The 27,734-nt window shown below is 42.2% G+C and overlaps 1 protein-coding gene across 5 annotated transcripts in view; it reads right to left on the minus strand.

Annotated features, from left to right (window-relative positions):
- The window catches only part of LOC137363949 (sodium/calcium exchanger 1-like), a 401,527-nt gene that overhangs the window by 116,950 nt on the left and 256,843 nt on the right, over positions 1 to 27,734 (minus strand). For 3 of the 5 annotated variants that reach the window (XM_068027457.1, XM_068027463.1, XM_068027464.1), the window contains exons 3-4: positions 6,935 to 7,038; positions 6,218 to 6,238 (exon numbers count right to left, since the gene is read on the minus strand). In XM_068027457.1, the coding sequence (XP_067883558.1) occupies positions 6,218 to 6,238; positions 6,935 to 7,038 (125 nt within the window). Of the gene's footprint in view, positions 1 to 317; positions 387 to 687; positions 703 to 832; positions 851 to 6,217; positions 6,239 to 6,934; positions 7,039 to 7,585; positions 7,693 to 27,734 lie in introns of all 5 variants that reach the window. The other 2 variants (XM_068027472.1, XM_068027466.1) reach the window with 2 other exon arrangements.

Below are 27,734 nucleotides of genomic sequence, written 5' to 3' on the forward strand. Positions count from 1 at the left end.
GCAAATCCTGATGTTAATTAAAAGATTACTCTAGAGGCTTTAGTAACAAATACTAATAACTACCAAAGTAACAAGATGACAATTACAAAGTGTAAAGAAGCAGTTTATATTCACAGCAGAACTTTTAGAACATTAATGTAGCATTATAATTATGGTGCTTCATTCCCTTTTGACAGGCTATTACATCTAATGAGTGAGGTGTGAAATGTAGACTACTGAATATGTCAAAAATGCATTTTTAAATTTTTTAAAAAGTGCAATTTCTGTGTTAAATGAAATGCAGCCAATGATTTACAGTACAGAAGTACTCATTATACCTGCAATGCAGATGACAGTAGATGGAATCGGATTGTCCCTAAAATGAACCTTCCTGTAGATAGCATGGCCTAAAAACATGGGAATGATCCACAGCATAAAATAATTTTCCTGTTCAGAACCCCTTCACAATAAAAAAACACAAATATTTTCATCTTATTAGTATCAAATTTTAGGTTAATAGGTTGATAATTTAATTAACTGTTTACTTGGCCTTTACTATCTGCTTGTTAGACACGAAAGTGTTTGAGGTTTCAAAATATTATTAAAACCTTACGTCCTGAGACTTCTGGTGCAATGTTAAGTGCTATGACGTTTATCTAATAATTATTACTACACAGTGCACAGGAAATTCATTTTAGTAAATCTTACCATTGAAGTATTTTGCTTCAAAATTAAAGAGAGGAGGGTAAAAAGGGAAACAAAAAAGTGTAGTTGAACATCTTTAAAATATTGTAAACTTAAAAACTAGCATTTGGAATTTAAAGAAATAGGTGTCTAATAAACAATGTCATACCTGTCTTTGTGAAGGGTCCTAATAGTGATAACATCAAAAATACTGTTATTATTCAAAATATATATTACGGCAGACAATTTTCATTTAATTTTCTTGGCACAGTTTTAAAAGACAATCCTATTTGGATTTCCCTGTTAATGGGCAACACTGTTAACTTTCACTGTTATTTGGTAGTAGAAATAAATCCAATTAGAAATTGAGCTTATCTTAGCTTCTTTTTCCTTTCTCCATTTAGAATGGCTGGAGTACTCCTCAGTGAGTCCTTTCTCATTCCTCTCAAGCTGCATGGTCAAGCTAAATTTGATAGGGCTTGTGATTTTTTAAAATTATTGGATTTTGTTCCCAGCCCGATGTCGGCTTTCGTGGCTGAGAGGGGAGGAGGAGAATCGGAAAGGCAGCAGCCCGCCACGGAACTCATCGCTGGGATTGCCGGGCCCAATCTTCCTGGCGGCGGAAGGTCCGTGGAAGCCCCTCCGCCTGTCTGCAACAGGACGTGAGTTAGCAAATGTAAATGGCATTTTTGCAGGAACTAAAAGGTAGACCGCAGCGATCTTACCTTCAGTTCCCGATCTTCAGTGCGACTTGCAGCAATCACGTGCCTTCACTTCACGTCCAGGGAAAGCTGGCACCACCAAAGTTGAGAAGGGTGAACACTGCACTCTGTTGGGTATGGAGGAGGGGCGTGAATGGGTGAACTCTGCACTCTGATGGGTATGGGGAGGGGTAAGAGGTGAACTTTGCACTCTGTTGGGTATGGTGTGGGTGGGGGGGAAGGGGTGAATTCTGCACTCTGTGAGTATGGTGGGGGGGGGGAAGGGGTGAACTCAGCACTTTGTTTGGTATGGGGGGGGGTTAGGGGTGAACTCTGCACTCTGTGGGTATGATGGGGGGGGAAGGGGTGAACTCAGCACTTTGTTTGGTATGGGGGGGGTTAGGGGTGAACTCTGCACTCTGTGGGTATGATGGGGGGGGTGAACTCAGCACTTTGTTTGGTATGGGGGGGGAGGGGGTGAACTCTGCACGCTGTCGGGTATGTGGGAGGGAAGGGGTGAACTCTGCACGCTGTCGGGTATGGTGGGAGGGAAGGGGTGAACTCTGCACTCTGTACGGTATGTGGGGGAAGGGGTGAACTCTGCACTCTGTCGGGTATGGTGGGAGGGAAGGGGCGAACTCTGCACGCTGTCGGGTACGGTGGGAGGGAAGGGGTGAACTCTGCTATCTGTACGGTATGTGGGGGGAAGGGGTGAACTCTGCACTGTTGGGTATGGGGGGAGGGAAGGGGGGAACTCTGCACTGTGTCGGGTATGTGGGGGGAAGGGGTGAACTCTGCACTCTGTCGGGTATGTGGGGGGAAGGGGTGAACTCTGCACTCTGTCGGGTATGGTGGGAGGGAAGGGGTGAACTCTGCACTCTGTCGGGTATGGTGGGAGGGAAGGGGTGAACTCTGCTATCTGTCAGGTATGTGGGGGGAAGGGTGAACTCTGCACTCTGTCGGGTATGGTGGGAGGGAAGGGGTGAACTCTGTTATCTGTATGGTATGTGGGGGGAAGGGGTGAACTCTGCACTCTGTACGGTATGTGGGGGGGAAGGGGTGAACTCTGCACTCTGTACGGTATGTGGGGGGAAGGGGTGAACTCTGCACTCTGTCGGGTATGTGGGGGGAAGGGGTGAACTCTGCACTCTGTATGGTATGTGGGGGCAAGGGGTGAACTCTGCACTCTGTCGGGTATGGTGGGAGGGAAGGGGTGAACTCTGCTATCTGTATGGTATGTGGGGGGAAGGGGTGAACTCTGCACTCTGTACGGTATGTGGGGGGAAGGGGTGAACTCTGCACTCTGTCGGGTATGTGGGGGGAAGGGGTGAACTCTGCACTCTGTCGGGTATGTGGGGGGAAGGGGTGAACTCTGCACTCTGTCGGGTATGGTGGGAGGGAAGGGGTGAACTCTGCTATCTGTATGGTATGTGGGGGGAAGGGGTGAACTCTGCAGTCTGTACGGTATGTTGGGGTAAGGGGTGAACTCTGCTATCTGTATGGTATGTGGGGGGAAGGGGTGAACTCTGCACTCTGTCAGGTATGTGGGTGGAAGGGGTGAACTCTGTTATGCTGTGCTGTTTGCAGGGCTGGCAGCCTTTTAACGATACACCAGCAACTGCTCCTTCAGCAGGTGATGCTGTGAACGGTGTCACAGAGGCTGAGGCCAAAGCCAAAGCCGAGCTGTCAATATGTAATAAAAGCAAAATACTGCGGATGCTGGAAATCTGAAATAAAAACAAGAAATGCTGGAATCACTCAGCAGGTCTGGCAGCATCTGTGGAAAGAGAAGCAGAGTTAACGTTTCGGGTCAGTGACCCTTCATCGGACCCTTCGGGTCACTGACCCGAAATGTTAACTCTGCTTCTCTTTCCACAGATGCTGCCAGACCTGCTGAGTGATTCCAGCATTTCTTGTCAATATGTAAAGTGGCTTAATCGCAGCGGTGCAGGTCCTGTTGGGACAGCTGCCATGTTCCACGCCTGCTGCCGCTATCGGCGGCGGGACTACAAAATCCAGCCCTAGGGGTGGAATTTTATGCTCTTCCCCAACAGTGGGTCTTGAGGTGTGGAAGGCATAAAATCGGGTGAGATGGTGGTGGGGGGGGGTTGTCGCCACCATGCTGCCTCAGCCGATGTTTTGTTCAGGGTGGGAAGGCCTGTGAACAGCTTTTCCACCCTCCCGCCAATTGAGGCCCTTAACTGGGCAATTAATCCACAATTAAGGGCCTTTTCCCACTGCAGCCGCAATTACCCATGTGGTTGGCGGCCCTGTTGAAGCACAGTAGGAAAAACCGTATGGACTGCTTTCCGGCTCCAGCGGGTGGGGTCCCTTATTCAAAGGCACTCAGTGCCTAAACGAGGGACCTAGCATTGGGAAGGGAGTGGCCCACTGAGGGCCACAGCATGGCCCTTGCTGACGACCCCGCCCCCTTGCCTTCTCCACACAACCTCCACCCCGCAAGACCCCTCCCGCCCTGACCTACCAGAGGCCTGACTCCAGCTACGCTCCTTGGCCTCTGTTTGGTGCAGCTACAGCAGCAGCCATCACCTCTATGGTGGCACTGATGCTGCCGGCCTCTGATTGGCCGGCAGCTCTGCAAGGCCGGGACCTCTGGCGATGGGATCCTATTTCCTCCAGAAGGCCTGCCACTGTCCACATAAGTGCTTGATTGGCACTAAATTTGGCAGACCTTCCAGAGAATAGACAATGCGGGGATCTCGGCATCGGTTTCTCCCAACATTGAGACCCCCAATGCCAGCATAAATTTCTCCCCTAAGTATTAGCTGGTTATTTTTCTTGGTCCACTGGAATTATGTCATCATGGAAATGTTTCTCTACTTGGTAAGTGAGGGGCATTTTAAGCTCAAAAAAATCATCAGAAGCCCTATCAAATTTAGTTTGACCAAACAGCTAGAGAGGAATGAGAAAGGACTCACTGAGGAGTACTCCAGCCATTCCAGATGGAGAAAGGAAAAAGAAACTAACATAATATCAATTTCTTATTGGATTTTTTTCTGCAACCAAATAACAATGGAAATTGATGTGCTGGATTGGCAGTTCTACCAAGCTGCCCCATTATTCTATCCATAGTGCTAGCACAGGAATCTATAAAGCCATCAATGCATTTTCAAAAAATTATAATTAATGTTTAATATCATTCCAGTAGCATCTTCAAGGTAAGCATTCCAAGATGATTTACTGGAGAGGGGAAGGGGGGGCGGCGAGAGGAACAAATAGGAATTTGGGAATGGACTCCCAAACTAAAGAGGTAGAGGTTAAGAGGAGCGACTGAAAGCTTGGTTGAAAGATAAGGAAAGGTAAAGGAGTGTAGGAAGCAGTTCCAGAGGGTAGGGCCAAGGCAACCGAAGGCTCTGCTACCAATGACCGCACAAAAGAGATGAGGGAGTGGCTGGGGGGTGTGTGGTTTGCACAAAATCCATAGGACCGAAAGTCATTAGACGGGCCATAAGACTGGAGGAAACTGCAGAGACATGGTGGGCCAAGACCATAGAGGAACCACAGAGGGAAATTTAGTCTGGAGGTGACTAAATCAGGGTTTCAATGGCAAAGGGTCTGAGTTAAGGGCAGAGATTGAAGCAAGAATTCTTTGGTTATGGACAGGATGACAGGATGATGTTTGTTTAGAGTCTAATAGGAGGTCAAGGATTTGCACAACCCGATTCAGTATCAGTAAGTGGCCAGGGAGGAGGATGGAGTCGGAAGCAAGGCAGTGGAGTCTGTAGCAGGACCTAAAAATAACATCTTTACTCTTTCTCATTTTGAACTAGATGAGGTTCTGACTCATCCATAGCTTGATATCTGACAGGTGCTCTAACAGCACACAGATGGTCATGGGTAAAGAGAACTAGTCGAGAGGTAAAGCTGGGTGTCATTAGCACACCTATGGAAACTGACCCCATACCTCTGTACTCTTACTAGCACTCTGAAAAAAATGTCAGAAGAAACTTGTCTAAAGTCAAGGGAGCTGAGGCATCAGCAGAAACAGCAGTTAATCCCAGGTATTCAGTTGAAAGGCAAGGTTCGGACCAGAGAATCATGGTTCTAATCTCATCCTTTCAACAGTGTGTTAATTATATTTCCTCACGCTTAGGTGCCAACCTTCCCTGACAATGTCATTAGCATTCACAGGTTAAATATTGAAAAGAAAACAAAATTCAAACAAAAATAAGTTAAAGCTAATCAATTAATATTTCCCCCCCCGAAATTCTCCCAATACCTAGAGTTGGTAACTCGGCTTGAGTTACAGTTATATAAGGGGTTGCAGTACTCTACTATCTTATCTGAAGATCTAAAAGGTTTGAGAAAACAGGGCATTGGGGTCAGCTTCCATATGCATGCTGATAACATGTGTGAATCAAGACAGTCAGTTGTTTGCCAGGCTATTTGATCATAGTCCACCTTAGCCAAGTCCTATCCTCATATGGCATCCACTCAGTTTCAGCATGGAGTCATTGGACAGCTCACCCTGCCCAATCTTCCTCTGACTAATCCAGGAGCACCGATGCCCACTACAGTAGTCATGTTCTTCTGTGGTTGTAAATTGGCAAACTAAGCACAGCCAAGATTCAAAGCTGAGACTTCTTTGCTTTATATGTCAGAGTACCAGATTGCATTGCGTATTTATTCACTGAGGCGTCATGGAAAGCTTTATTTTAATAATTAATCATTTGTACCATAGGTTTAATCCTTAAAAGGAATAAGTGAGATTTACTCTTTAAATGTAGTCTAAGCAACTGCCTACAAATCTCTACAATTCTATATCACACGGATAGCTAGCATGTTACAGCCAATGCATACAGCAAACAAACTGAGAAGACAATGAAGCTTACCTAGCTCATTCAACAACAAGGCTGTAAAGAGAACAAATGTATAAAAGAAAAGTAAGACAAATAAGGAACCTAAAGATGGAACAATGGAAAGGTTACAAAAAGAAAAACAATGTTTTAACTATAACTTCAATCACTTATAGCATTGGTGTGACATGTGAAATCTCTATTTCAACAATGTGCAGGGCAGTGTGTAAATTCTTCCTAATTTAGTACAGGGAACAAATGTGCAGATACTTAGCAATGGATAACTCTCCCATGGCCCAACTTCTGTGACTTTTAAAAAATTGTCAAAATACAAGTCCCTGTGAACTAGATTTGATTAACTGTAATACATAACAATAAAACCTCCCTTTTAAAAATGATCAATGTTTCGATTAATTCTTTAGATAAAAACGGAACTAATTTTTCAAGAATACCTCCTGTAATCATATTAATTTAATTCTTTATCTTTATTTGTACTCCACAGAGGAAAACTAACCTCAATAAAACTAGCTAATTGCACTGTGCATAAAAATAGAAAACTTGACTTTCAGAATCTGTACAGCACAAAGACAGTTCAACATTCATCATGGGAAAAAAAACGACACAGAAAAAACACCCAACAGTCTGGTATGGTAAAGGCTTTAGATAGTAAAGTAAGAGGAGAAAGTCAGTGTGAGAGTAGGACACAAACAGAGAAGAAAACAATTCTCAAAATGTCTTTTGTTACTCTCACACCTTTCATTCCTCTTCTGATCCATACAGGTTCACCAAGTGCAATGAAGAAACTGCCTTGTTTTTCATATTCCCCACGGTCAACTATATTAATGGTAATGGTTTTCCTGTAAGAACATAAGACAAAGGCAAACAATGGATTGGAGTTGTCCATCACAGTCACACATGCTTAAGTAAACTAAGTGATGGTTAGTGAGATGTTATGAAGGGAGGAAGCCTGCATCACATTCAGATAATGTTAATATGTAATAGGGTATAAACTTATTACTGTTGCTATAAAGCTCAATGAGTTAATCTGATATTTAGAAGACTTCTATTTTTTGAATTTTTATCTGCTTTATTAGTTTGTAACATAAAGTGAAAGCTTTTGAACTTGAATGGATCTTTTCTGGTCACTATTTTTAACCAATGCACGGCAAAATGCACAGTCTACCACTTGAAAGGCTGCATGTGCATATTTGAAGCTTTCATCAAAAGAGCCAAGTCTGCATGCTGTATCCAATTTTTTTTTGATAAGTTGGCGTTTAAGAAGTTTTTACCCTGTTACACATAACTAAATGTGTGCATTATGTCCTGGGCATCTGATAGTGCTGAGCATCCCTGAGTGACATTCAGGCATGGCATTAAGGCCTTAGCTCTGAGCAGGTACCCCACCTTTCTTCTCACTCATCTCCACCAAGCGTGGCTCCCCAATCTCAATGAAGAAGTTCTTGTTTTTTTCATACTCCTCATCATCAATTACTCTGATTTCTATTGTCTTGCTGAAATAGAGAAGAAAAGAATTGGAAAAAAGCAAGAATTAAGAACAAAGAGAGAACAGGAGACAATTGACTGTTGTATCTTATTTCAAAAGGTTTTTTTAGTTTCTCATGCTTTTAAGATAATTTTTCAAATATACCTCTGGAAAATAGAACTGCTACTATTTCTAAACTACAAAGTGAAGAGCAACAGTAGATTCCATCTCATGAACAGTGATAAAAACTACACCAACATCCTATATACAAAATGCACATTAAATAAAGCTTGGGTTGTAACAAACCTGGACTTTTGCCACTTTGATGTATTTGGAGTGACCCAGAGCAAAGTAATTGGGTTAACAAATAACAATTGGTGCCTGGAGAAACTGGGTTAAGAGTTGTCAATTTGGTTTGAAAACAGTAATTGGGCTATAGAAAAGAGAACTTGGGCTAAGAAAGAGTGTTGAACCAGGACAACAGGATCTAGGCAGGTGAAAAGTTTCAACTGGACACTGATCACTGAAGCCATGATAACCACAGTTTTATTCCAATCTTAGGTAAAATTGTTGATGAAAATGCTGTGAAACGCAGTGAGTTTCAAAACTTGGGTTACATTATATCCTCAGTCAACTGTAATTTATGTCATTTTTTTCTGAAATAAACAGAAGCCAAGTATTAAAAACCTTTCCCGTTTTAGCAGCACTTCTTGTTCTAGTTACATGTGTACATGATTATTTGATTTGGAATTTCAATTGGATAATGTGATTGTTAAACAATTCATCTATTTAATAACAGTTATTTTAATATGTAAAAATATATATGCTATACAGAACATAACATTTCCTTACAATCCACATAGGCGTGCAATGACCATGGGGAGTAATATGAATAGAGTGGTCTCGGTAGCAGTTCCAGCCTTCAAAACTGATGATCTTGGCATTCATTTCCAGACCATATGTGTAGTATAAAGTATAATGCCTCTGTGTGTCGATGGATTTTATTTTTGTACTACACTGTATTTACTTATTTCACCTTTTTTCATTGTCACATTAAATATTGAATATGACAATTTGCAATAAGTAAACATTCTTGTTATCTCATAGAAATAGCTAAAATATAAATTCAATATTTATCACATAATATAATGAAAAATATTTTAACAATCCCAGCTACCTAAAATATTAACATAAATATCTAATTTGGAGATTTGGCAAATTTGCAGATCCAGTATCCAAATAATTGTTAATCATTTGCAATATATAGACTTCAAATGCAAACTTGTCTATAAATACTTATTGATTTTGAAAACATATTATAATATAGAAGTTAACAGTAATCTGCTGCCACAACAAAACACTCATAATTCTATAGTTTCAGTCATGTGATGCCATATACTTTAGGATTTACATCATGTCACTTCCACTTACATCACAATGCATTTACCACCCTCAGACTAATTGCCTAATAAAAACAGGAAAAGTCTACAAGAAGTTAGCTGAAGATGCAGTGTATCTTGTGAATAAGGCAAAATATCTTTAGCAAGTAATTACAACCTCAAGGCTTTGCGCATGTGAAATGTCAAGAATGAGAAAAGGCTAGGTGGCTCGCTAAAACAGGTTCAGTTAAGTATCCTAACTCTACCAGACTAACATCCAAATTCATGCTGAATATCCCTGAGGGTTTTATCCCTATTATCCTGCCTGATATTTTGTGTGAAGAATTTTACTGAACATAGAATAAGAAAAGATGGTGCCAGTAACAACTACCACGGAGCTGTCAGATTGTCGTAAAAACTCATCTGGTTTCCTAATGTCCCTGAGGGAAATAAATCCCCATCTGCCTGCCTTATATGTGACTCCAGTCCACACCAACGTGTATGACTCTTAACTGCCATTAGAAATGGTCTAGAAAGCTACTCAGCTGTGTCAAACCACTACAGAAAAGAATAATAATAACAAAACTAGACAGACCCCTTGGCTGCAACCTCGGCATCCACAAAAACAAAGGCACACCCAACTGAATTGATCCTGCAAAGGCCTCCTCACTAACTTCTGGGGACTGGTGCCAAAGTAGGGAGAGCAGTCCCACAGACTAGCCAAGCAATAATCATACTCATAGAATCATACCTTAATCATCCCTGGTGTGTGCTACCTGTAGGATGCACTGCAGCAAGCCACCAACATTTCTTCAACAGTACCTCTCAAATCTGTGACTTCCACCACTTAGAAGGACAACGGCAACAAGTGTGTGCAAATGCCGACACCTCCAGGTTCCCCTCCAAGTCACACACCATTTTGATTTGTACATACATCACCGTTCCTTTATCAGCGCCGCGTCAAAATCCTGTAATCCCCTACCTAACAGCATTGTGGGAGTAACTTCACCCTACAGACTGAAAGGGTTCAAGAAGAAAGACCACTACTACCCTCTCAAGGATAACTAGGGATGGGCAATAAATGTTGGCATTGCAGAAATGACCATGTTTTGAGAATGAATTAAAAAAATATAATTGCATGCATAATATATTAAACTCAATTTAACTTAAAATGATATATTAAATGTAAAATAATGTACAATATAGCACAAGTATATTTAATATATAGAATACATAGAAAGTGGAAACCATCTTTAATAAATTATGAACAGTAATTTTAAAAAAGAGATGAGAATTAGAAGCTTTAGTGACTTTCTGGTCGTAGGTATGCTCCACCTGGGAAACCTGAAAAGAAATTAAATGTTATTAAGGAGATAGCTCCATTATGTCAAATTTGTATACTTACTAAATGATGAAGTATATGATTTGTACTTAAGTGATATGGAACGTGCCAGATGCATGTTGCTAGGTACAACATGGCGAAAAGCAATGGGGGTTGGACAGCCAATTTGTGTGGGGGTACCAGGAGGCCTAGTAAGGAGTCAAAGGACAAGACAGGGAGTAGGGATGGGGAAGAACGAATTAAAGGTCACCTAAGGATACAGAAATCAGGAGAATATAGACACACACTAAAACTCTTTGTGGGTGAAACTCTTTTTCACCGGTAGCAAAAAACAGGTGATAATGAATCAGCAGCCTGTTATGCACCATGCCCTATTTTCCTTTACATAGAGAGCATGCAGCAAGGAAAGTATATAAGCTGAAATTGACAATACTGTTGTCTCTTAGGGAAAAGCTGTATCTATTCATATGATTACAGAATTGTTACATACAACAGAGGCCCATACAACCATACATCAATACCAATGGTGTCCGTATCTTCGGGTCTCTTGCCGACAAAGCGGTAATGGCACTATCCCTAAAGGCAAACACTTCCTCTTCCCACTGGAAAAAGAGTTAAAAGGAGCACACTGTTAAGAAATAGAAAGATATACATGTGCACTTTCACTAAGGGGAAGCGTGAGTGTAACAGATCTGCACCATATCATAGGCTGGTAAAAAGTTGGGATGACAGTATTGTAATATGACTTGATATTATTTTGGAATGATGCAGATTAAGGTAATTGGTGAAAGGTTGTTCTTTTCATGGTTTCGAGGTACAGATATAAAAAGTGGAGGAGTTATTTTACTAGGTATTGCAGATGTGTAAATGACTGCTAGGCTTAGAATGTTTCAGGCACTTCTGCCACTGGTGCTTCTCTTCTGCCTGCTTAATGGCAAGGATTCATTGCAGGGTAAAGTTACATAAAACAGCAGACAACTATCATTTTGAACACTTTGGCCTTGTAAGCTCCTCAAGTTATGCCCTTACTTCTCCAGAACCAGTACATTGAGAGGAATGGCCATTGGGGTACCCACAGGTTCCACTTAGGTAGAACTCAATTAAAATTCCTTCAGCTAAGACCAACAGATAGCATACAAAATGTAGCTTTGAAAGGCTGTGATTCGAACCCAAGGACTCCGTGGAATATACAATGTAATTACAGGCTCAAAATGTGACTACTTTAGGTGAGTAGCAAGCTGACGTCCCTTAAGGAATATTAACCTCGCATATAACATGGGTACTGAACTCCAGCAGTTGTTTAGGTGCTGTGACCACATTACGAAGCAAGAACCTCTAATATTTTTTGGAGCCCATATGTGATGGAAATAAAGGGACACAAGGAGAGGAGACTATGCCAGAGTAAACTATAGACAGCCTATAAAGTTGGGAATTTGGTTCTTGTGGGAATTTGGTGCAGAGGGGAAAAAGTCATAGAGAGGTACAGCACTGAAACAAGCCCTTTGGCCCACGAGTCTGTGCCAACTAACAACCACCCATTTATACTAATCCTGTATTCCCTACCACATCCCCACCATTCTCCTACCACCTACCTAAACTAGGGACAATTTACAATGGTTAATTTACCGATCAACCTGCAAGTCTTTGGCTGTCGGAGGAAATCAGAGCACCCGGCAGAAACCCACGCTGTCACAGGGAGAACTTGCAAACTCTGCACAGGCAGTACCCAGAATTGAACCCAGGTCGCTGGAGCTGTGAGGTTGGAGTGCTAACCACTACGCCACTGTGCCGCCCTCAAGAGGTGCACCTTTTTCTACCTTTTTTCAGCCCCCAGTAGCTGTAGAAAACACAAGTTGCTTCCCAGAAATAGAGGGTCACCTGGAGAAATGGCGAGAGTTTGAAGAGCTGGGGGGGGTGAGTCTGTGGGTTCAGCGCATTCCAAAGAAAATTGAAGTGTGACGTCACAGCAAAGAAGGTAAGTGCTTAATTGATTAATGAGTAGTTTCTCTTTTTCTCTTATCTAAACTAAGGAATTTTAATCAGGGTAAGTATAACATTAATTGATATAATAAGAATAAGAATCTTCTGAAACTTGGGTAATTTATGAAGGTTTTAATAGGAGTGTTAAGGTTTACTAGCAGTAGTAAAGCTTAGTAGTAATGGGGTTTATGAATGATAAATTAACTCAGAAAAATAAATTAATTAACACCTAATAAAGATGGCAGGGCAGGTGATGTGTTTCGGCTGCAGAATGTGGGAGCTGGTGGACTCCAGTGTGATCCACGGCAAACACACCTGCAGTAAATGTCTGTGGCTTGAGGAACTTCGGCTCAGAGTCACTGGGCTGGATTTTATTTTCCTGCTACCGGGAGTGGTGACGGGCGAAAGAAATGGCACCACCCACCCCCCCCCACCCATGTCGCCGAGATCTTGTGTGGCGGCTCATTTAAATATACAGGGTTGCTGCCCCTCCCCCCCAATTACGTGGTGGGGGTGGCCTCGGCGACTCCAGCTGTCTCTATGTAGGCATCGGCACATTTTTAAAGGGCTGCCAGCCCTGCTCAGAGAATGCAGAGTTGCCCCAGTCCCTCAGCCCCCTCACTACATTAAAAATAAATGTCTGGCCCGTTTCCCCCCAACTCCATATACTTTAATGTCAGGGTTGATCCCTTCTCCTCCCAACTGCACAAAGTTCAGAGTTGAGCCCTCAACTCCCCACCAAATTGCAAAAAAGTGCAGAGGTCACCACTCCCCCCCTCCCCCCCCCCCCCGCCATCAGACACTAAAAATGCAGGGTTGACCCTCTCCAGTGCACTACACTAGAAATGCTCTGATCCTCCCTTCCTCACCTCAGTCTTCCATTTGGTTATTCGTCAGGGACAGGAGAGTGTAACTGTGAGTGAGGCAGGTAAGGTGATCGAGAAGGTAGAAGTGGAACAGTCTCATTCCTTGCAATTGTCCGACAGGTTTGAAGTTCTTTCAGCTTGTATGGATGAGAGCGGAGGCTGCAAGGTGAATGAGTGAACTGACCATGGCAGTGATACAGGAAGCCACTCAAGCGGGGGGGGGGGGGGGGGGGGGGGAGTAAATAGGAATGTTGTGGTAGTGAGGGACAGTATAGTCAGAGGATTAGATACAGTTCTCTGTAGCTGAGAGCAAGAGTTCCAGAGGACCAGGGTTTGGGACATGTGCTCTGGACTTGAGAGGAATTTGCAGTGGGAGGGGAAGGATCCAGTTGTCCTGGTCCACATGGGTACCAATGATATAGACAGGACTAAAAACGAGGTTCTGCTTGGGGATTATGAGCAGCTAGATACTAAATTAAAAAGCAGAACCTCTAAAGTAATAATCTCTGGATTGTGACTCAAAGACTGGTGTGGGAGAAATGGGTTTCGATTCATGCAGCACTGGCACCAGTACTAGGAAAGTGGGAGCTGTACCGTTGGGACAGTCTTCACTCGAACCCTGCTGGGATCAGTGTTCTGGCGAGTATAACTAGGGCGGTAGACAGGACTTTAAACTAAGTAGTGGAGGGAAGGGAACATGTGAGGGGAGATGTGGTAAATTAAAGAGAAATGATAAGGTAATAGAACAGGGTACCGAATTGGGTCATGATAACCAGAGTGTGGCAAAAAGTGATAGAGCCTATAAATTGAAGAGTGCACCAGCAGGTGATTGCAAAAATGATTTTAAAAAAAGGCAGAGTTAAAGGCCCCGCATCTGAATGCGCACAGCATTCGTAACAAAATGGATGAATTGTTCACACAGATAGAAATAAATATGTATGACCTGATATCATTAAGAAGATTTGGTTGCAAGGGAGGTAGAGAGAAAGCAGGGAATTATAGACCAGTCAGCCTGACAATGGTAGTGGGGAAAATTCTAGAATCCATTATCAAAGATTTTATAGCAGAGCACTTAGAGAACAGTGGTAGAATCAGACAGAGTCAGCATGGATTTACGAAAGGGAAATCATGCTGGACAAGTCTACTAGAATTCTTCGAGGACGTAAATAGTAAAGTTGATGAGGAGGAGCCAGTTGATGTGGTTTATTTGAACTTTCAGAAGGCTTTTGGCAAAGTCCCACATAAGAGATTAGCGTGTAAAATTAAAGCACATGGGATTGGGGGTAGTGTATTGCGATGGATAGAAAATTGGTTGGCTGACAGGAAACAAAGAGTAGGGATAAATTGGTCTTTTTCTGAATGGCAGGCAGTGACTAGTGGGATACCGCAGGGATCGGTGCTAGGACCCCAGCTATCCTCAATATATATTATGATTTAGATGATCTAAATGTAATATCTCCAAATTTGCAGATGACACAAAATTGGGTGGGAGGGTGAGTTGTGAGGAGGATGCAGAGAGACTTCAGGGTGATTTGGACAAGTTGAGTGAGTGGGCAATGCATGGCAGATGCAGTATAATGTGGTTAAATGTGAGGTTATCCACTTTGGTCGCAAAAACAGGAAGGGAGATTATTATATGAATGGCTATAAACTGAGAGAGGGGAATATGCAACAAGACCTGGGTGTTCTCGTACACAAGTCGCTGAAGGTAAGCGTGCAGGTCCAACAGGTGGTAAAAAAGGCAAATGGTATGTTGGCCTTCATAGCGAGAGGATCCGAGTACAGGAGCAGGAATGTCCTGCTGCAATTATACAGGGCCTTGGTGAGGCCACATCTGGAATATTGTGTGCAGTTTTGGTCTCCTTATCTAAGGAAGGATGTTCTTGCTATAAAAGGAGTGCAGCGAAGGTTTATCAGACTGATTCCTGGGATGACGGGACTGACGTATGAGGAGAGACTGAGTCAGTTAGGATTGTATTCGCTGGAGTTCAGTAGAGTGAGGGGGGATCTCATAGAAACCCATATAATTCTAACAGGACTTGACAGGGAAGATGCAGGAAGGATGTTCCCGATCGTGGGGGAGTCCAGAACCAGGGGTCATAGTCTTAGGATATGGGGTAAACCATTCAGGACTGAGATGAGGATAAATTTCTTCACCCAGAGGGTGGTGAACCTGTGAAATTCGCTACCACAGAAAGCAGTTGAGGCAAAAACATTGTATGTTTTCAAGGAGTTAGATATAGCTCTTGGGTTTAAAGGGATCAAAGGATATGGGGTGAAAGAGTGAACAGGTTACTGAGTTGGATGATCAGCCATGATCATAATGAATAGCGGAGCAGGCTCGAAGGGCCGAATGGCTTACTCCTGCTCCTATTTTCTATGTTTCTATGTTAAGACTGGGATCCGAATATTGAAGGGTATTTGACATTTCGGAAAGACAGGAAGCTAAGAAAAGGGAGTAGTTTTGTTAATTAAGGATGACATTACTACATTAGTGAGAGATGACCTTAGCTCGAAAGAGTAAGATGTCGAATCAGTTTGTGTAGAGAAAAGAAATAAGAAATGTAAAAGGTCACTTGTGGGAGTAATTTACAGGCCCCCTAATAGTCATTTCACTGTAGGACAGAGTATACAGAAAGAAATAAATGGGGCGTGTAAGAATGGTACTGCAATAATCACAGGTGATTTTAATCTACATGTACATTGGGCAAATCAGATTGGCAAAGGTAGCCTGGAAAATGAGTTCAGAGTGTATTTTGGATAATTTCTTCGAGCAGTAGGTTCTGGTGCCAACCAGGGAGCAGGCTATTCTAGACCTGGTAATGTGCAATGAGACAGGATTAATCAATAACATGGTAGTAAAGGAGCCTCTAGGCAACAGCGATCATAAAATGATGAATTTCACGTTCAGTTTGAAGGTGAGAAGTGTGAGTTTAAAACTAGTGTTTTAAACCTAAATAAAGTAATTATAAGGGTATGAAAGCAGAGTTGGCTAAAGTGAACTGGGAAACTAGGTTAAAAGGGAAGACAGGAGAGATGCAGTGGCAGACTTTTAAGGAGATATTTAATAACTCTCAGCAAAGATTTATCCCAGTGAGAAAGACTCCGAGAAGGATGCATCATCCGTGGCAAATAAGGAAGTTAAAGATAGTATCAAATTACAAGAAACACTGTACAATTCTGCGAAGATTAGTAGCAAGTCAGAAGATTGGACAGATTTTAAGAACCAGCAAAGATGACTAAAAATAATAAAGAGTGAGAAATGAGAGTATGAAAGAAAGCTAGCTAGAAATATAAGAACAGATCGTAAGAGTTTCTACAAGTATTTCAAAAGGAAAAGAGTAACTAAAGTGAGTGTTGATCCTCGAGAGAGAGAGTCTGAAGAATTAATAATGGGAAACAACGAAATGGCGGAAGCACTGAACAGGTATTTTGTGTCTGTCTTCACTGTAGAAGACTTAGAAAACTTCCCAAAGATACTTGAAAATCAAGAGGCGAAAGGGAGGGAGGAATGTAAAACAATTACCATCACCAGGGAAAAGGTACTGGGAAATAAAGCCTGGCTACCCGATCTGAACCTGACTAGACCCGACTACATATGTCGGGTTTGGGTCGGGTCAGGTCTATATTCCAAGTCCAGCATTTGGGCTCGGGTCGGGTCGGGCTGGACAGTGCTGCTTCCGGGAAGTCACGGGATCAAGCTTACCCATGATACCCCGCAACTCCATCTGCAGGAATAGCTCGCTGCCGGAATGGATGAACGATATTCGGGTCGGGTCGGGCACGAAAAAAAATTAAAAGGCTCGGGCCCAGGTTGGCTGTTGTCGGGTCGGGCCCGGGTCGAGTTTCGATTTTATACCCGAGCAAGCCTTTACTGGGAAAACTATTTGACCTAAAGGCTGACAAGTCCCCAGGACCTGATGGCTTGCATCCTAGGGTCTTAAAATAAGTGGCTGCAGGGATAGAGAGGCATTCATTATAATCTTCAAAAGTTCCTTAGATTCTGGAAGAGTCCCAGCGGATTGGAAAATCGCAAATGTAACACGTTTATTCAAGAAGGGAGGGAGAAGTGGCTAGTGAGATAGTTGATGTTTTGGTTTTAATTTTTCAAAATTCCCTAGCTTCAGGAAAGGCTCCATTAGATTGGAAAATAGCGAATGTAACTCCTTTATTCAAAAAAGGGAGAGAGACAGAAAGCAGGGAACTACAGGCCAGTTATCTTAACATCATTCTTAGGAAAAATGTTAGAAGCTATTATTAAAGACGTTATTGCAAGGCACTTTGAAAAATTCAAGGTAATCAGGCACAGTCAACATGGTTTTGTGAAAGGGAAATCATGTTTCTTTGAAGAAGTAGCATTTGGTATGGATAAAGGGGAACCGGTGGATGTACTGTACTTAGATTTCCAAAAGGCATTTGATAAGGGTTATGTGCAGAAAATGAAAGCGCACGGTGTAGGGGGTACCATATTGGTATGGATAGAAGGTTGGCTAGCTAACAGGAAACAGAGTAGGCAGAAATGGCTCATTTTCTGGTTGGCAAGATGTAACGAGTGATATGCCGCAGGGAATAGTGCTGGGGCCTCAACTTTTTACAACTTATATAAATGACTTGGATGAACAAGCCGAAGGTATGGTTGCTAAATTTACTGATGACACGAAGATAGATAGGAAAGTAAGTTGTGAAGAGGACATAAGGAGGCTACAAAGGGACATAGATAGGTTAAGTGAGTGGGCAAAGATCTGGCAAATAGAGTATAATGTGGGAAAAGGTGAAATTGTGCACTTTGGCAGGAAGAATAAAAACAGTATATTATCTAAATGGTGAGAAATTGCAGAGCTCTTGAGATGCAAAGGGATCTGGGTGTCCTAGTGCATGAATCACAAAAGGTTAGTATGCAGGTTCAGCAAGTAATTAGGAAAGCTAATAGAATGTTATTGTTTATTGCGAGGGGAATTGAATACGAAAGCAGGGAGGTCATGCTTCAGTTATACAGGGCATTGGTGAGACCACATCTGGAGTACTGTGTACAGTCCTGGTCTTCTTATTTAAGGAAGGATGTAAATGCGTTGGAAGCAGTTCAGAGAAGGTTTACTAGACTAATATTGGAATGGGTGGGTTGTCTTATGAGAAAAGATTGGACAGGCTAGGTTTGTATCCACTGGAGTTTAGAAGAGTAAGGGGTGACTTGATTGAAACATATAAGACCCTGAGGGGTCTTGACAGGATGCATGTGGAAAGGATGTTTTCCCTTGTGGGAGAATCTAGAACCAGGGGTCACTGTTTAAAAATAAGGGGTCGCCCATTTAAGACAGAGATGAGGAGAAATTTTCTCTCAGAGGGTTGTGAGTCTTTGGAACTCTCTTCCTCAGATGGCAGTGGAAGCAGACTCTTTAAATATTTTTAAGGCAGAGCTAGATAGATTCGTGATAAGCAAGGGGGTGAAAGATTATCGGAGATAGGCGGGAATGCGGAGTTGTCGTTACAATCAGATCAACAATGATCTTATTGAATGGCGGAGCACGCTCGATGGGCCGAGTGGTCTACACCTGCTCCTAATTTGTATCTTCATATGTTTGCAACAGAAAGCAGGAAACTATAGGCCAGTTAGCCTAACATCTGTCGTAGCGAAATTGCTAGAATCCGTTATTAAGGAGGTTATAGCAGGATACTTAGAAAACCATAATGGGATCAGCCAGAGTCAACATGGTTTTGTGAAAGGGAAATCGTTTTTGACTAATTTATTAGAGTTCTTTGAGGAAGTAACAAGCAAGGTGGATAAAGGGGAACCTGTAGATGTAATGTAATTAGATTTCCAAAAGGCATTTGATAAGGTGCCACATCAAAGGTTACTACACAAAATAAGAGCTCATGGTGTAGGGGGCAACATATTCGCATGAATAGAGGACTAATTAGTTGACAGGAAGCAGCTGGTAGGGATAAATGGGGCATTTTCAGGTTGGCAAGCTGTAACTAGTGGAGTACCACAGGGATCAGTGCTGGGGCCTCAACTATTTACAATCTATATCAATGACGGGACCAAATATATGGTTGCTAAATTTTCTGATAACACAAAGATAGGCAGGAAAGTAAGTTGTCAAGAGGAGGTAAAGAGTCTACAAAGTAATATAGATAAGTTAAGTGAGTGGGCAAAAATTTGGCAGATGAGTATAATGTGGGAAAATGTGAACTTGTCCACTTTGGCAAGATGATTAGAAAAGCTGTATACTATTTAAATGGAGAGAGATTGCAGAACTCGGTGGTACAGAGGGATCTGGGTGTCCTGGTACATAAATCACAATGAGTTAGTATGCAGGTACAGCAAGTGATTAGGAAGGCAAATGGAATGTTGGCATTTAGTGCAAGGGGTATGTAATATAAAAGTAGGAACGTTTTACTGCAGCTGTACAGGGCCTTGGTAAGACTATATCTGGAGCACTGTATACAGTTTTGGTCTCTTTATTTCAAAAAAATATAATTGCATTAGAGACAGTTCAGAGAAGGTTCACTTGACTCATTCCTGGGGTGAAGGACTTATCTTATGAACAAAGGTTGAACAGGTTGGATCTTTACCCATTAGAGAATAAGGGGTGAGGGGATTTGATAAGTGTGGATACCAGGAAGATGTTTTGTCTTGTGGGGGAGACTAGAACTAGGGGACACAATTTAGAAATTGTCTTAAAACCTGTCGACACTTGAAGAGTGACCATTTGGCTCAGGCACTGCCGAACCTCCAACTTCACTAGAACCAGTATCCCAGGAAGAGCTGATGTCTTCAGAAGAATGGGGGAGGGGGTGGAGAAGGGAGATTGTGCTAACAGAGCACACTGACTGTGCTGCATTCCAAGGCACTCCTTGTTACTCCACTTGAGATCAGTGATTTTAAGACGGAGCTGAGGAGTAACTTTTTCTCTGAGGGTGGTTAGTCTGTGGAATTCTCTTCCCCATAAAGCGGTGGAGGCTGAGTTATTGAATTTATTCAAGACTGAGTTAAATACATTTATGATAGACAAGGGCGTCAAGGTTATGGGGGTCAGACAGGAAAGCAGAGTTGGGACCACAATCAGATCAGCCATGATCTTATTGAATGGCGGAGCAGGCTCGAAGGGCCGAACGTTCCTAGCAGGCACTTACCCATGTCTTATATCACACTATATATGAGTGCACAGCAGGCTTCAGCATCAAATTATATGGATGACCTGCACCCGATATACAACATTGCACTATTTAGTACCGCCTGTGAAATGGGGAGAAAAAATCTTAAAATACACAAACAGCCAAGTTAGAGCTGCCAAAAGATGTTGAACAAACTTATACCTTGTGCAAATAAAAAGAGCAAGTCAAAGAACTTTATGACATGACCTGAACATGATCAATCACGGAGTGACAAGTAAAAACAAGTTATCACAGATATATCATTAAAATGCCTCAACTGAACAGTCCTGTTCTGACAAATACTAATAATGCTTTCTTCAAATTTCTGCCTACTTCATTAATTAAAAGATTTTAACAAGCCTGCCACAGTTTTACAAGTTTAGATTTTATTTTCAAATACTGTAATAATGATGTTTGATACATGCATAGTTTATTAGCCAAGAAATATTAGTGTTGGGATAGATTTCAAAAATTAGAGTTTTTTCACCGATCCATTTAATCTATTATGCAATAATGAAAAACTTCACATATATACATACATATGCATTTTTCACATAAATGAATAGGCTTAAAATGCACACTGTAGCTAAATACTAGCAACTGACTGATTATATTTAATGTGATATGCAATATATACTGCATGGTGGGGGAATATTTTACACTGGGGATTTTATATTTAAATTTTAAACTTGGATCAAGGAGTAAACAAAGAGCAATTTGGTGCATTGGAACTCTGGTTAAATCAGAATAATGTTCGTCAAGAATAAAACTCTCTTGGTTGTCTGTTTTGGTAGAAGCACCAACTTCACAGACTTTCAAGCTTTGAAATATTTACACATTCATGACTGAGATTTTACTCTGTGATCCTGTCTGAAATCAGGTGGGACTGCGATGGAGAATGATGGAAAATGTGGGCGGTAACATCTAACGCTATCTCTCAGTCCTAATTGGAATGTCCCTCCTCTCACAGCCGACAGGACCGCCACTGGCTGCTCAAGCTGTTACCCTGCCACGGCAGTTGCTGACCAGTCCTTGTATGCAGATGGTAATGGGAGGACAGTGACTGATTCCGCTGAGAACTACCCTCCTGTCTGTCCCACTTACTGCTGATTCCTGTGGCTGCAACACGGAAAGCTATGGGAAATAGCTGCAATGGCCTGGATTCACCCAATGGAGGGGAAGAATCTGATTGCGATCTCCTTGCCCCTTTAACTCTGTCTTCACCTCTTCAGGTGCTGCATGGCTGTCCTGATTCAGCACCATTAACAATTCCTTTGGCACCAATGGCATGCATCCTTTGTGCTGGGAATCTTGCTTTGAGGCTGCTCTGCATTGACAACATGCCTCGATCCAGGAAAATGTGTCAGTGTCACAATGCAATTGGAGGGACACTTCCTTTCATTGTGTGCTATAAATAATTCTCAGTTACAACAAAATATACCTATCAATGTTTCTTTACAGAGTTAAATCCCATTTCTGCTATGGCTGTGATATCTAAATTAAATTCACCTTTTTTTGATCAGCCATGTGATAGCCAAACAGTTTCCAAACCACATCCACATTTGCCTGATGTAGATGGCAGCACACTCTTTCCCTGTATGCACCCCACTTACTGAAGCCCACAGAACTTAGCAGCAAGTTGGCCACAGCATTTTACGGCAAAATATGACAAAAAAACGTAAAATATATCCTGGAGTATATCAAGCCTGTAATTTAATGTGATTTCTCTCCCACAGCTTATAAAAACATCTGAATCCCTTAACATAGTTGCCAAATGTTTGCTTTTCATATAGACATCAGTTTCTGCTGTCCACGTTGGGAAAGGGGAAATAAGCTTATTTAGAGCTGGTTAAAGTTGTCCCAGAATGCACAATGACTCACAAGGCATAGCTAATTAAATATCCCAAAACTAGTTGATGAGACTTCATGGATTTGAGTAACTGTTAACTAAACTCAAAAGGAAATACCAGCCATCTGGATAACTGTCAGATAATTTTGAGTGAATTGTGTGTCTTCACTGCTCCCTCAAGCCAAAAGTCTCAGAATCAAATGAACTTAAGTCTTTGTGACATTTGTCCTGCTGAGAATAGGATTCTGAACGTAGCTGGTTTTATACTCCTTAAACATTGTGACAATTAGCCATAGAGTCATTTACAGCACAGACGGTGGCCATTTGGCCCATCCAGCTCTGCTGGCTCTCCACGGAGGCACAGAAGGAGGCCATTCAGCCCAGCGAGTCCATGCCAGATCTCCACAGCTATGCTGTCAGTCCCACTCCCCGGCTCGATCACTGTAGCCCTGCAAGTCTATTTCTCTCAGGTGGCCATCCACCTTCCTCTTGAAGTCACTGATTGTCTCCACTTCCACCACCCTTCTGGGCAGCGAGATCCAGGTCATTACTACCCACTGCATAAAAAGTTTTGCCTCACATATCCCCTGCATCTCTTACCCAAAACATTCAATCTGCATCTCCTAGTCCTTGTACCATTAGTTAATGGGAACAGTTTTTCCTTCTCTAACTTATCTAAGCCTGTCATAATCTTGAAACGCTATTGAATCTCCCCTCAATTTCATTTGTTCTAAGAACAACACCACCAGCTTTTACAACCTAACCTCGTAAATAAAATTGCTGGAACTATTCTGGTAAATCTCCTCTGCACCCTCTCAAGGACCCTCACACTCTTCCCGAAGTGTGTTGACCAGAACTGGATGCAGTACTCCAGTTGGGGCCTAACCAGAGCTTTATGGAGGTTCAGCATAACTTCTCTGCTTTTGTACTCAATACCTCCATTTATGAAGCCTAAGATTCCATATGCATTACTAACCACTCTCTCAATATGTCCTGCCACCAGGTTCCTCTGTTCCTCCACACTCTTTAGAACTATGCCATTAAGTATATATTGCCTATCCCTATTCCTCCTGCCAAAATGCATCACCTCACACTTGTCAGTATTAAATTCCATCTGCTATCTGTCTGCCCATTCTGCTAGCCTATCTACGTCCTGTTGCAGGCGGTTCATATCATCCTCACTGTTTGACACTCCAAATTTGGTGTCATCAGCAAATTTTGAGATTCTACTCTGTATTAAGAGATCCAAGTTATTTATATGTAGCAAAAAAAGCAGTGGTCCCAGTACTGACCATTGGGGAACACCACTGTCTACCATCCTCCAGTCTGAAAAATCATTGACTACAACTCGCCGTTTTCTGTCCTTAAACCAATTTTTTACCCAATTGGACACTGACCCTGCTATCGATGAGCCTCAATTTTGTTAACCAGTCTTTCAACACTTTCTTAAAATAGATATAAACAACATCCACCGCATTCCCATCATCAACCTTCACCAGACTGATTCCTGGGATGTATGAAGAGAGATTGGGTTGATTAGGCTTGTATTCGCTAGAGTTTAGAAGAATGAGAGGGGATCTCATAGAAACCTACAAAATTCTAACAGACAGGACAGACTAGATGTAGGAAGGATGCTCCCGATGGTGGGGGAGTCCAGGACCAGGGGTCACAGTCTAAGGGTAAGGGGTAAGCCATTTAGGATTGAGATGAGGAGGAATTTCTTCATCAAGAGAGTGTTGAAACTGTGGGATTCGCTACCACAGAAAGGCCAAATCATTAAATATATTCAAGAAAGAATTAGATATAGTTCTTAGGACTAAAGAGATCAAGGGATACGGGGACAAAGCGGGAACAAGGTACTGAGTTTGGATGATCAGCCATGATCGTATTGAATGGCGGAGCAGGCTCGAAGAGCCGAATGGCCTACTCCTGCTCCTATTTTCTATGTTTCTTTGTTACTTCATTATAAAATTCAATTAGATTAGTCAAGCATGATCTGCCTTTTACAGATCCATGCTGGCTATCCTTAATTAACTCAAACCTCTCCAAGTTCCTGTTGATTTCTTCCCTGATTATTGTTTCTAAAACCTTACCCACCACTAATGTTAAACTAACTGGCCTGTAGTTCCTCAGACAATCCTTACACCCTTTCTTGAATAACAATGTCACATTTGCCAGTCTCCAATACTCTGGCACCTGCCCCTTATCCAGGGAAGATTGGAAGATTATGGCAAGCCCTTCTGTTATCTCCAGTCCCACTTCCTTTAGCAACCTGGGATGCAAGCCATCTGAACCAGGTGACCTATCTACCCTAAGCATAGCCAGTCTTTTTAGTGCTTCTCCCCTCTTAATTTTTACCCTATCTATTTGCCTGTACCCTCTCTCCTTCTACTGCTATTTTGTCACATTCCACTTCCTTAGTGAACACTGATACAAAGTAAAAGCAAAGTATTGCACATGCTGGAAATCTTAAATAAAATCAAGAAACGCTGGGTATATAGGCCGTACATTCCAAAGACTGGTGGATTGCATCAGACAACATGTCCCTTCCGCTGTTCACAACGAGAAAGGTACAGGATGTACCCAACCAGCCCGTGCTTTCAAAACTCAAAACACAGTGTCTAACATTAGATGTGATTCAGCGATTGGACAACATTTGCTAAATAATCCTCAGTGTGCTAAGAATTACGCTGACAACTAATTTAAGATTGTCAGTAGGGCTCGCAGTGTGGTGCATTTGCACGTACTGGAAGCTACATATATTAATATATTGGGCCCTGTTCTTTGCAGCCAGAAAGAACATGTACAAACATTGCGCCTGTTTCAGCTAAACAAAATAAGTGATAGCCATTCGCTGATTCATTCCTCAGGGCAATGCCTTGACCAATCAAGAGTCAAGCTGCTTGGTTTAAATTTCGAACAAAACTTGGCAGTTAACTGTCAGTCACCGTAAACTGGTGCATTCTCCATGGCAACGCCTCTACCAATCAGAGTTCACTTGCCAACTTTATATAGTATAAAGTTGTTTTCCCTTACATTGGTATTCTTGCGGATTGTCCTGATGAGTGTGTACGACGAGGTGAGAGGGGTCTAGGGGGTCCCTCTCAGCCTTTGCCTGGTTTAACCGTAACAGGGTTTAAATAAAATAAAAGTGTTTTAGCTCCCCCTTAGTGAATCTTTGTTCACCGCTTTCCAATTGTAAGGCAAAGAGATCAATTCAGACAGGTTTGTTTAGATTTTTAACAAGAAAGGTAGAAGTTTATTAATCTTAAACTCTAATCCGGTTACCGACTACGAAAATGCGACACGACCGCACTTGCATGCATACGCAATAAATGCACATGCAGTCAGACACAGAAAAGTCGAAAAGAATAACGGGAAAAGTTTGAGGCAGTATCTGGTAGTTACAGTCCTTCAAGTTCAATGTGGAGTCTTTGGATGCCTGTAAGTCTTGCAATTTGTTGGGGCCCAGTTCATGCTTCAACTTATTCTGATATAGGAGTCTTTTCTCTCTTGAGGTTTACGTGTCTTCCGTGGGTCCGGTGGCTTGGGAGAAAGTGAGAGAGAGAGAGAGAGAGAGACAGCCAGGCAAGAGACTTGTTTGTTTCAGCTTCAGTTTCAAACTGCCTTCCTCTGTGGCAAAATTTAAAAAAAACCCAGGTTGCCCAGTAGGTTAGTTATGAGACTAGCTGGTTTGACTACTGCTGTTTGTGGATTATGCCATCTTAGCAGTCATCCTGGAATGTGAGCTTCCTCACCTTCAATGGGTCTGGTGATCAAAGTCCATTGTAGGTTAAGTGAACCAGGAAATAGTCCTGTCTCCACAAGCACTGTCTGTTAGTATGCAAATGTCCTTCCAGCCAAGTGTCTGATGATTTTTTTAACAAGTCCTTTCTTCACTCCAGAAACAGTTTAAAATCAGTGTTCATATGACAAAATTAATATGCCTCATTCGTGGCAGGTGGGGGTCTGCATGACAAATGCAAGACAAATAGCTTCAACAACACGTCTCTATTTTCAGCAATATTCAAGTTCTGCACTGAGTGTGAAGAAGGGAGTTTGGTAAGTAAGTGAGTGAAATTTAAGGGTTAATCTCTCAAATCTAGTTTTTGTTTTGTTTACATATAGCACTTGATTGAAATTCCTCTTTCAGCTAAGAGGTGTTAGGTTTCTTGCAGTTTTATACAGGGATATAGAGAGTAGCAGTAGCTAGTTAATTAGGTAGCTAGCTTAAACTGATTTCTGAGCTCTAGCAGAGCTGACACAGCATTGTTTTCAGCGTATAAACTGAGGGGACTCTCAGCACTGCTTGTCTGCACTGAGCGTGAAAAAGGGAGTTTGGTAAGTGAGTAAATTTTAAGGGTTAATCTCTCAAGTCTAATTTTTGTTTTGTTTTGTTTACATCCAGCCATGAATTGAAATTCCTCTTTCAGCTAAGAGGTAAGTTAGGTTTCTTGCAATTTTAAATATGGCATACTAATACTCTGAGAGTAGCTTAGCTAGTTAATTAGGTAGCTAGCTTAAACCGGTTTCTGAGCTCTAGCTGAGCTCTAGCAGAGCTGACACAGCATTGTTTTCAGAGTATAAATTGAGGGGACTCTCAGTGCTGCTTGTCTGCACTGAGTGTGAATAAGGGAATTTGGTAAGTGAGTGAATTTTAAGGGTTAATCTCTCAAGACTAGTTTTTGTTTTGTTTTGTGTACATCTAGCAATTAAATGAAATTCCTCTTTCAGCTAAGAGATAAGTTAGGTTTCATGCAGTTTTAAACAGGGGTATACTAACACTGTGAGAGTAGCTGTAGCTAGTTAATTAGGTAACTAGCTTAAACTGGTTTCTGAGCTCTAGCAGAGCTGACACAGCATTGATTTCAGAGTATAAATTGAGGGGACTCTCAGTTTTGCTTGTCTGCATTGAGTGCCGCTGGAGGGCACAGAGTATTAAGCAATGACTTTGGTAAGTGAGGGAGTTTGGTAAGGAGGGGAACAATAAATTTACAAAAAAATAAATCTGAGTGCAGAGTGTAAAGTGTGAGTTTTGTGTGTGGGGGGGGGGGGGGAATGGGGGGGGCTTTCTTTCTTTCTTCTATCTTTTTTCAGCCTCCAGTAGCTGCCTCTCTTTTCATTACAGGGGAAGAATCTGATTGGTGAGTAACTGGTAAGTTATTTTATTTCTCATTGTAATGAAAAGTTTTCAAAGTTATGTTATGGCAGGTCAGCTCGGCCAAGTGGAAAGTACGTCCTGCAGTATGTGGGAAGTCATGGATGCACCACGTGTCCCAGACGAATGAAGATGCATGAAGTATCACCGACTGCAAAAGCCTGAGTTCCGGGTTTTGGAACTCGAGCGGCGGCTGGAGTCACTAATGTGCATCCGCGAGGCAGATAGGGAATGGCTGACTGCCATGCAGTCTAAGAGAACCAGCAGGCAGTGCAGGAGTCCCCTGAGTCTATCTTGCTTGCTAATCATTTTTCCATTTTGGATACTGGTGAGAGCGATGG

The sequence above is a fragment of the Heterodontus francisci genome, chromosome 3 (assembly GCF_036365525.1).
Source record: "Heterodontus francisci isolate sHetFra1 chromosome 3, sHetFra1.hap1, whole genome shotgun sequence".
Lineage (NCBI taxonomy): Eukaryota > Metazoa > Chordata > Chondrichthyes > Heterodontiformes > Heterodontidae > Heterodontus > Heterodontus francisci.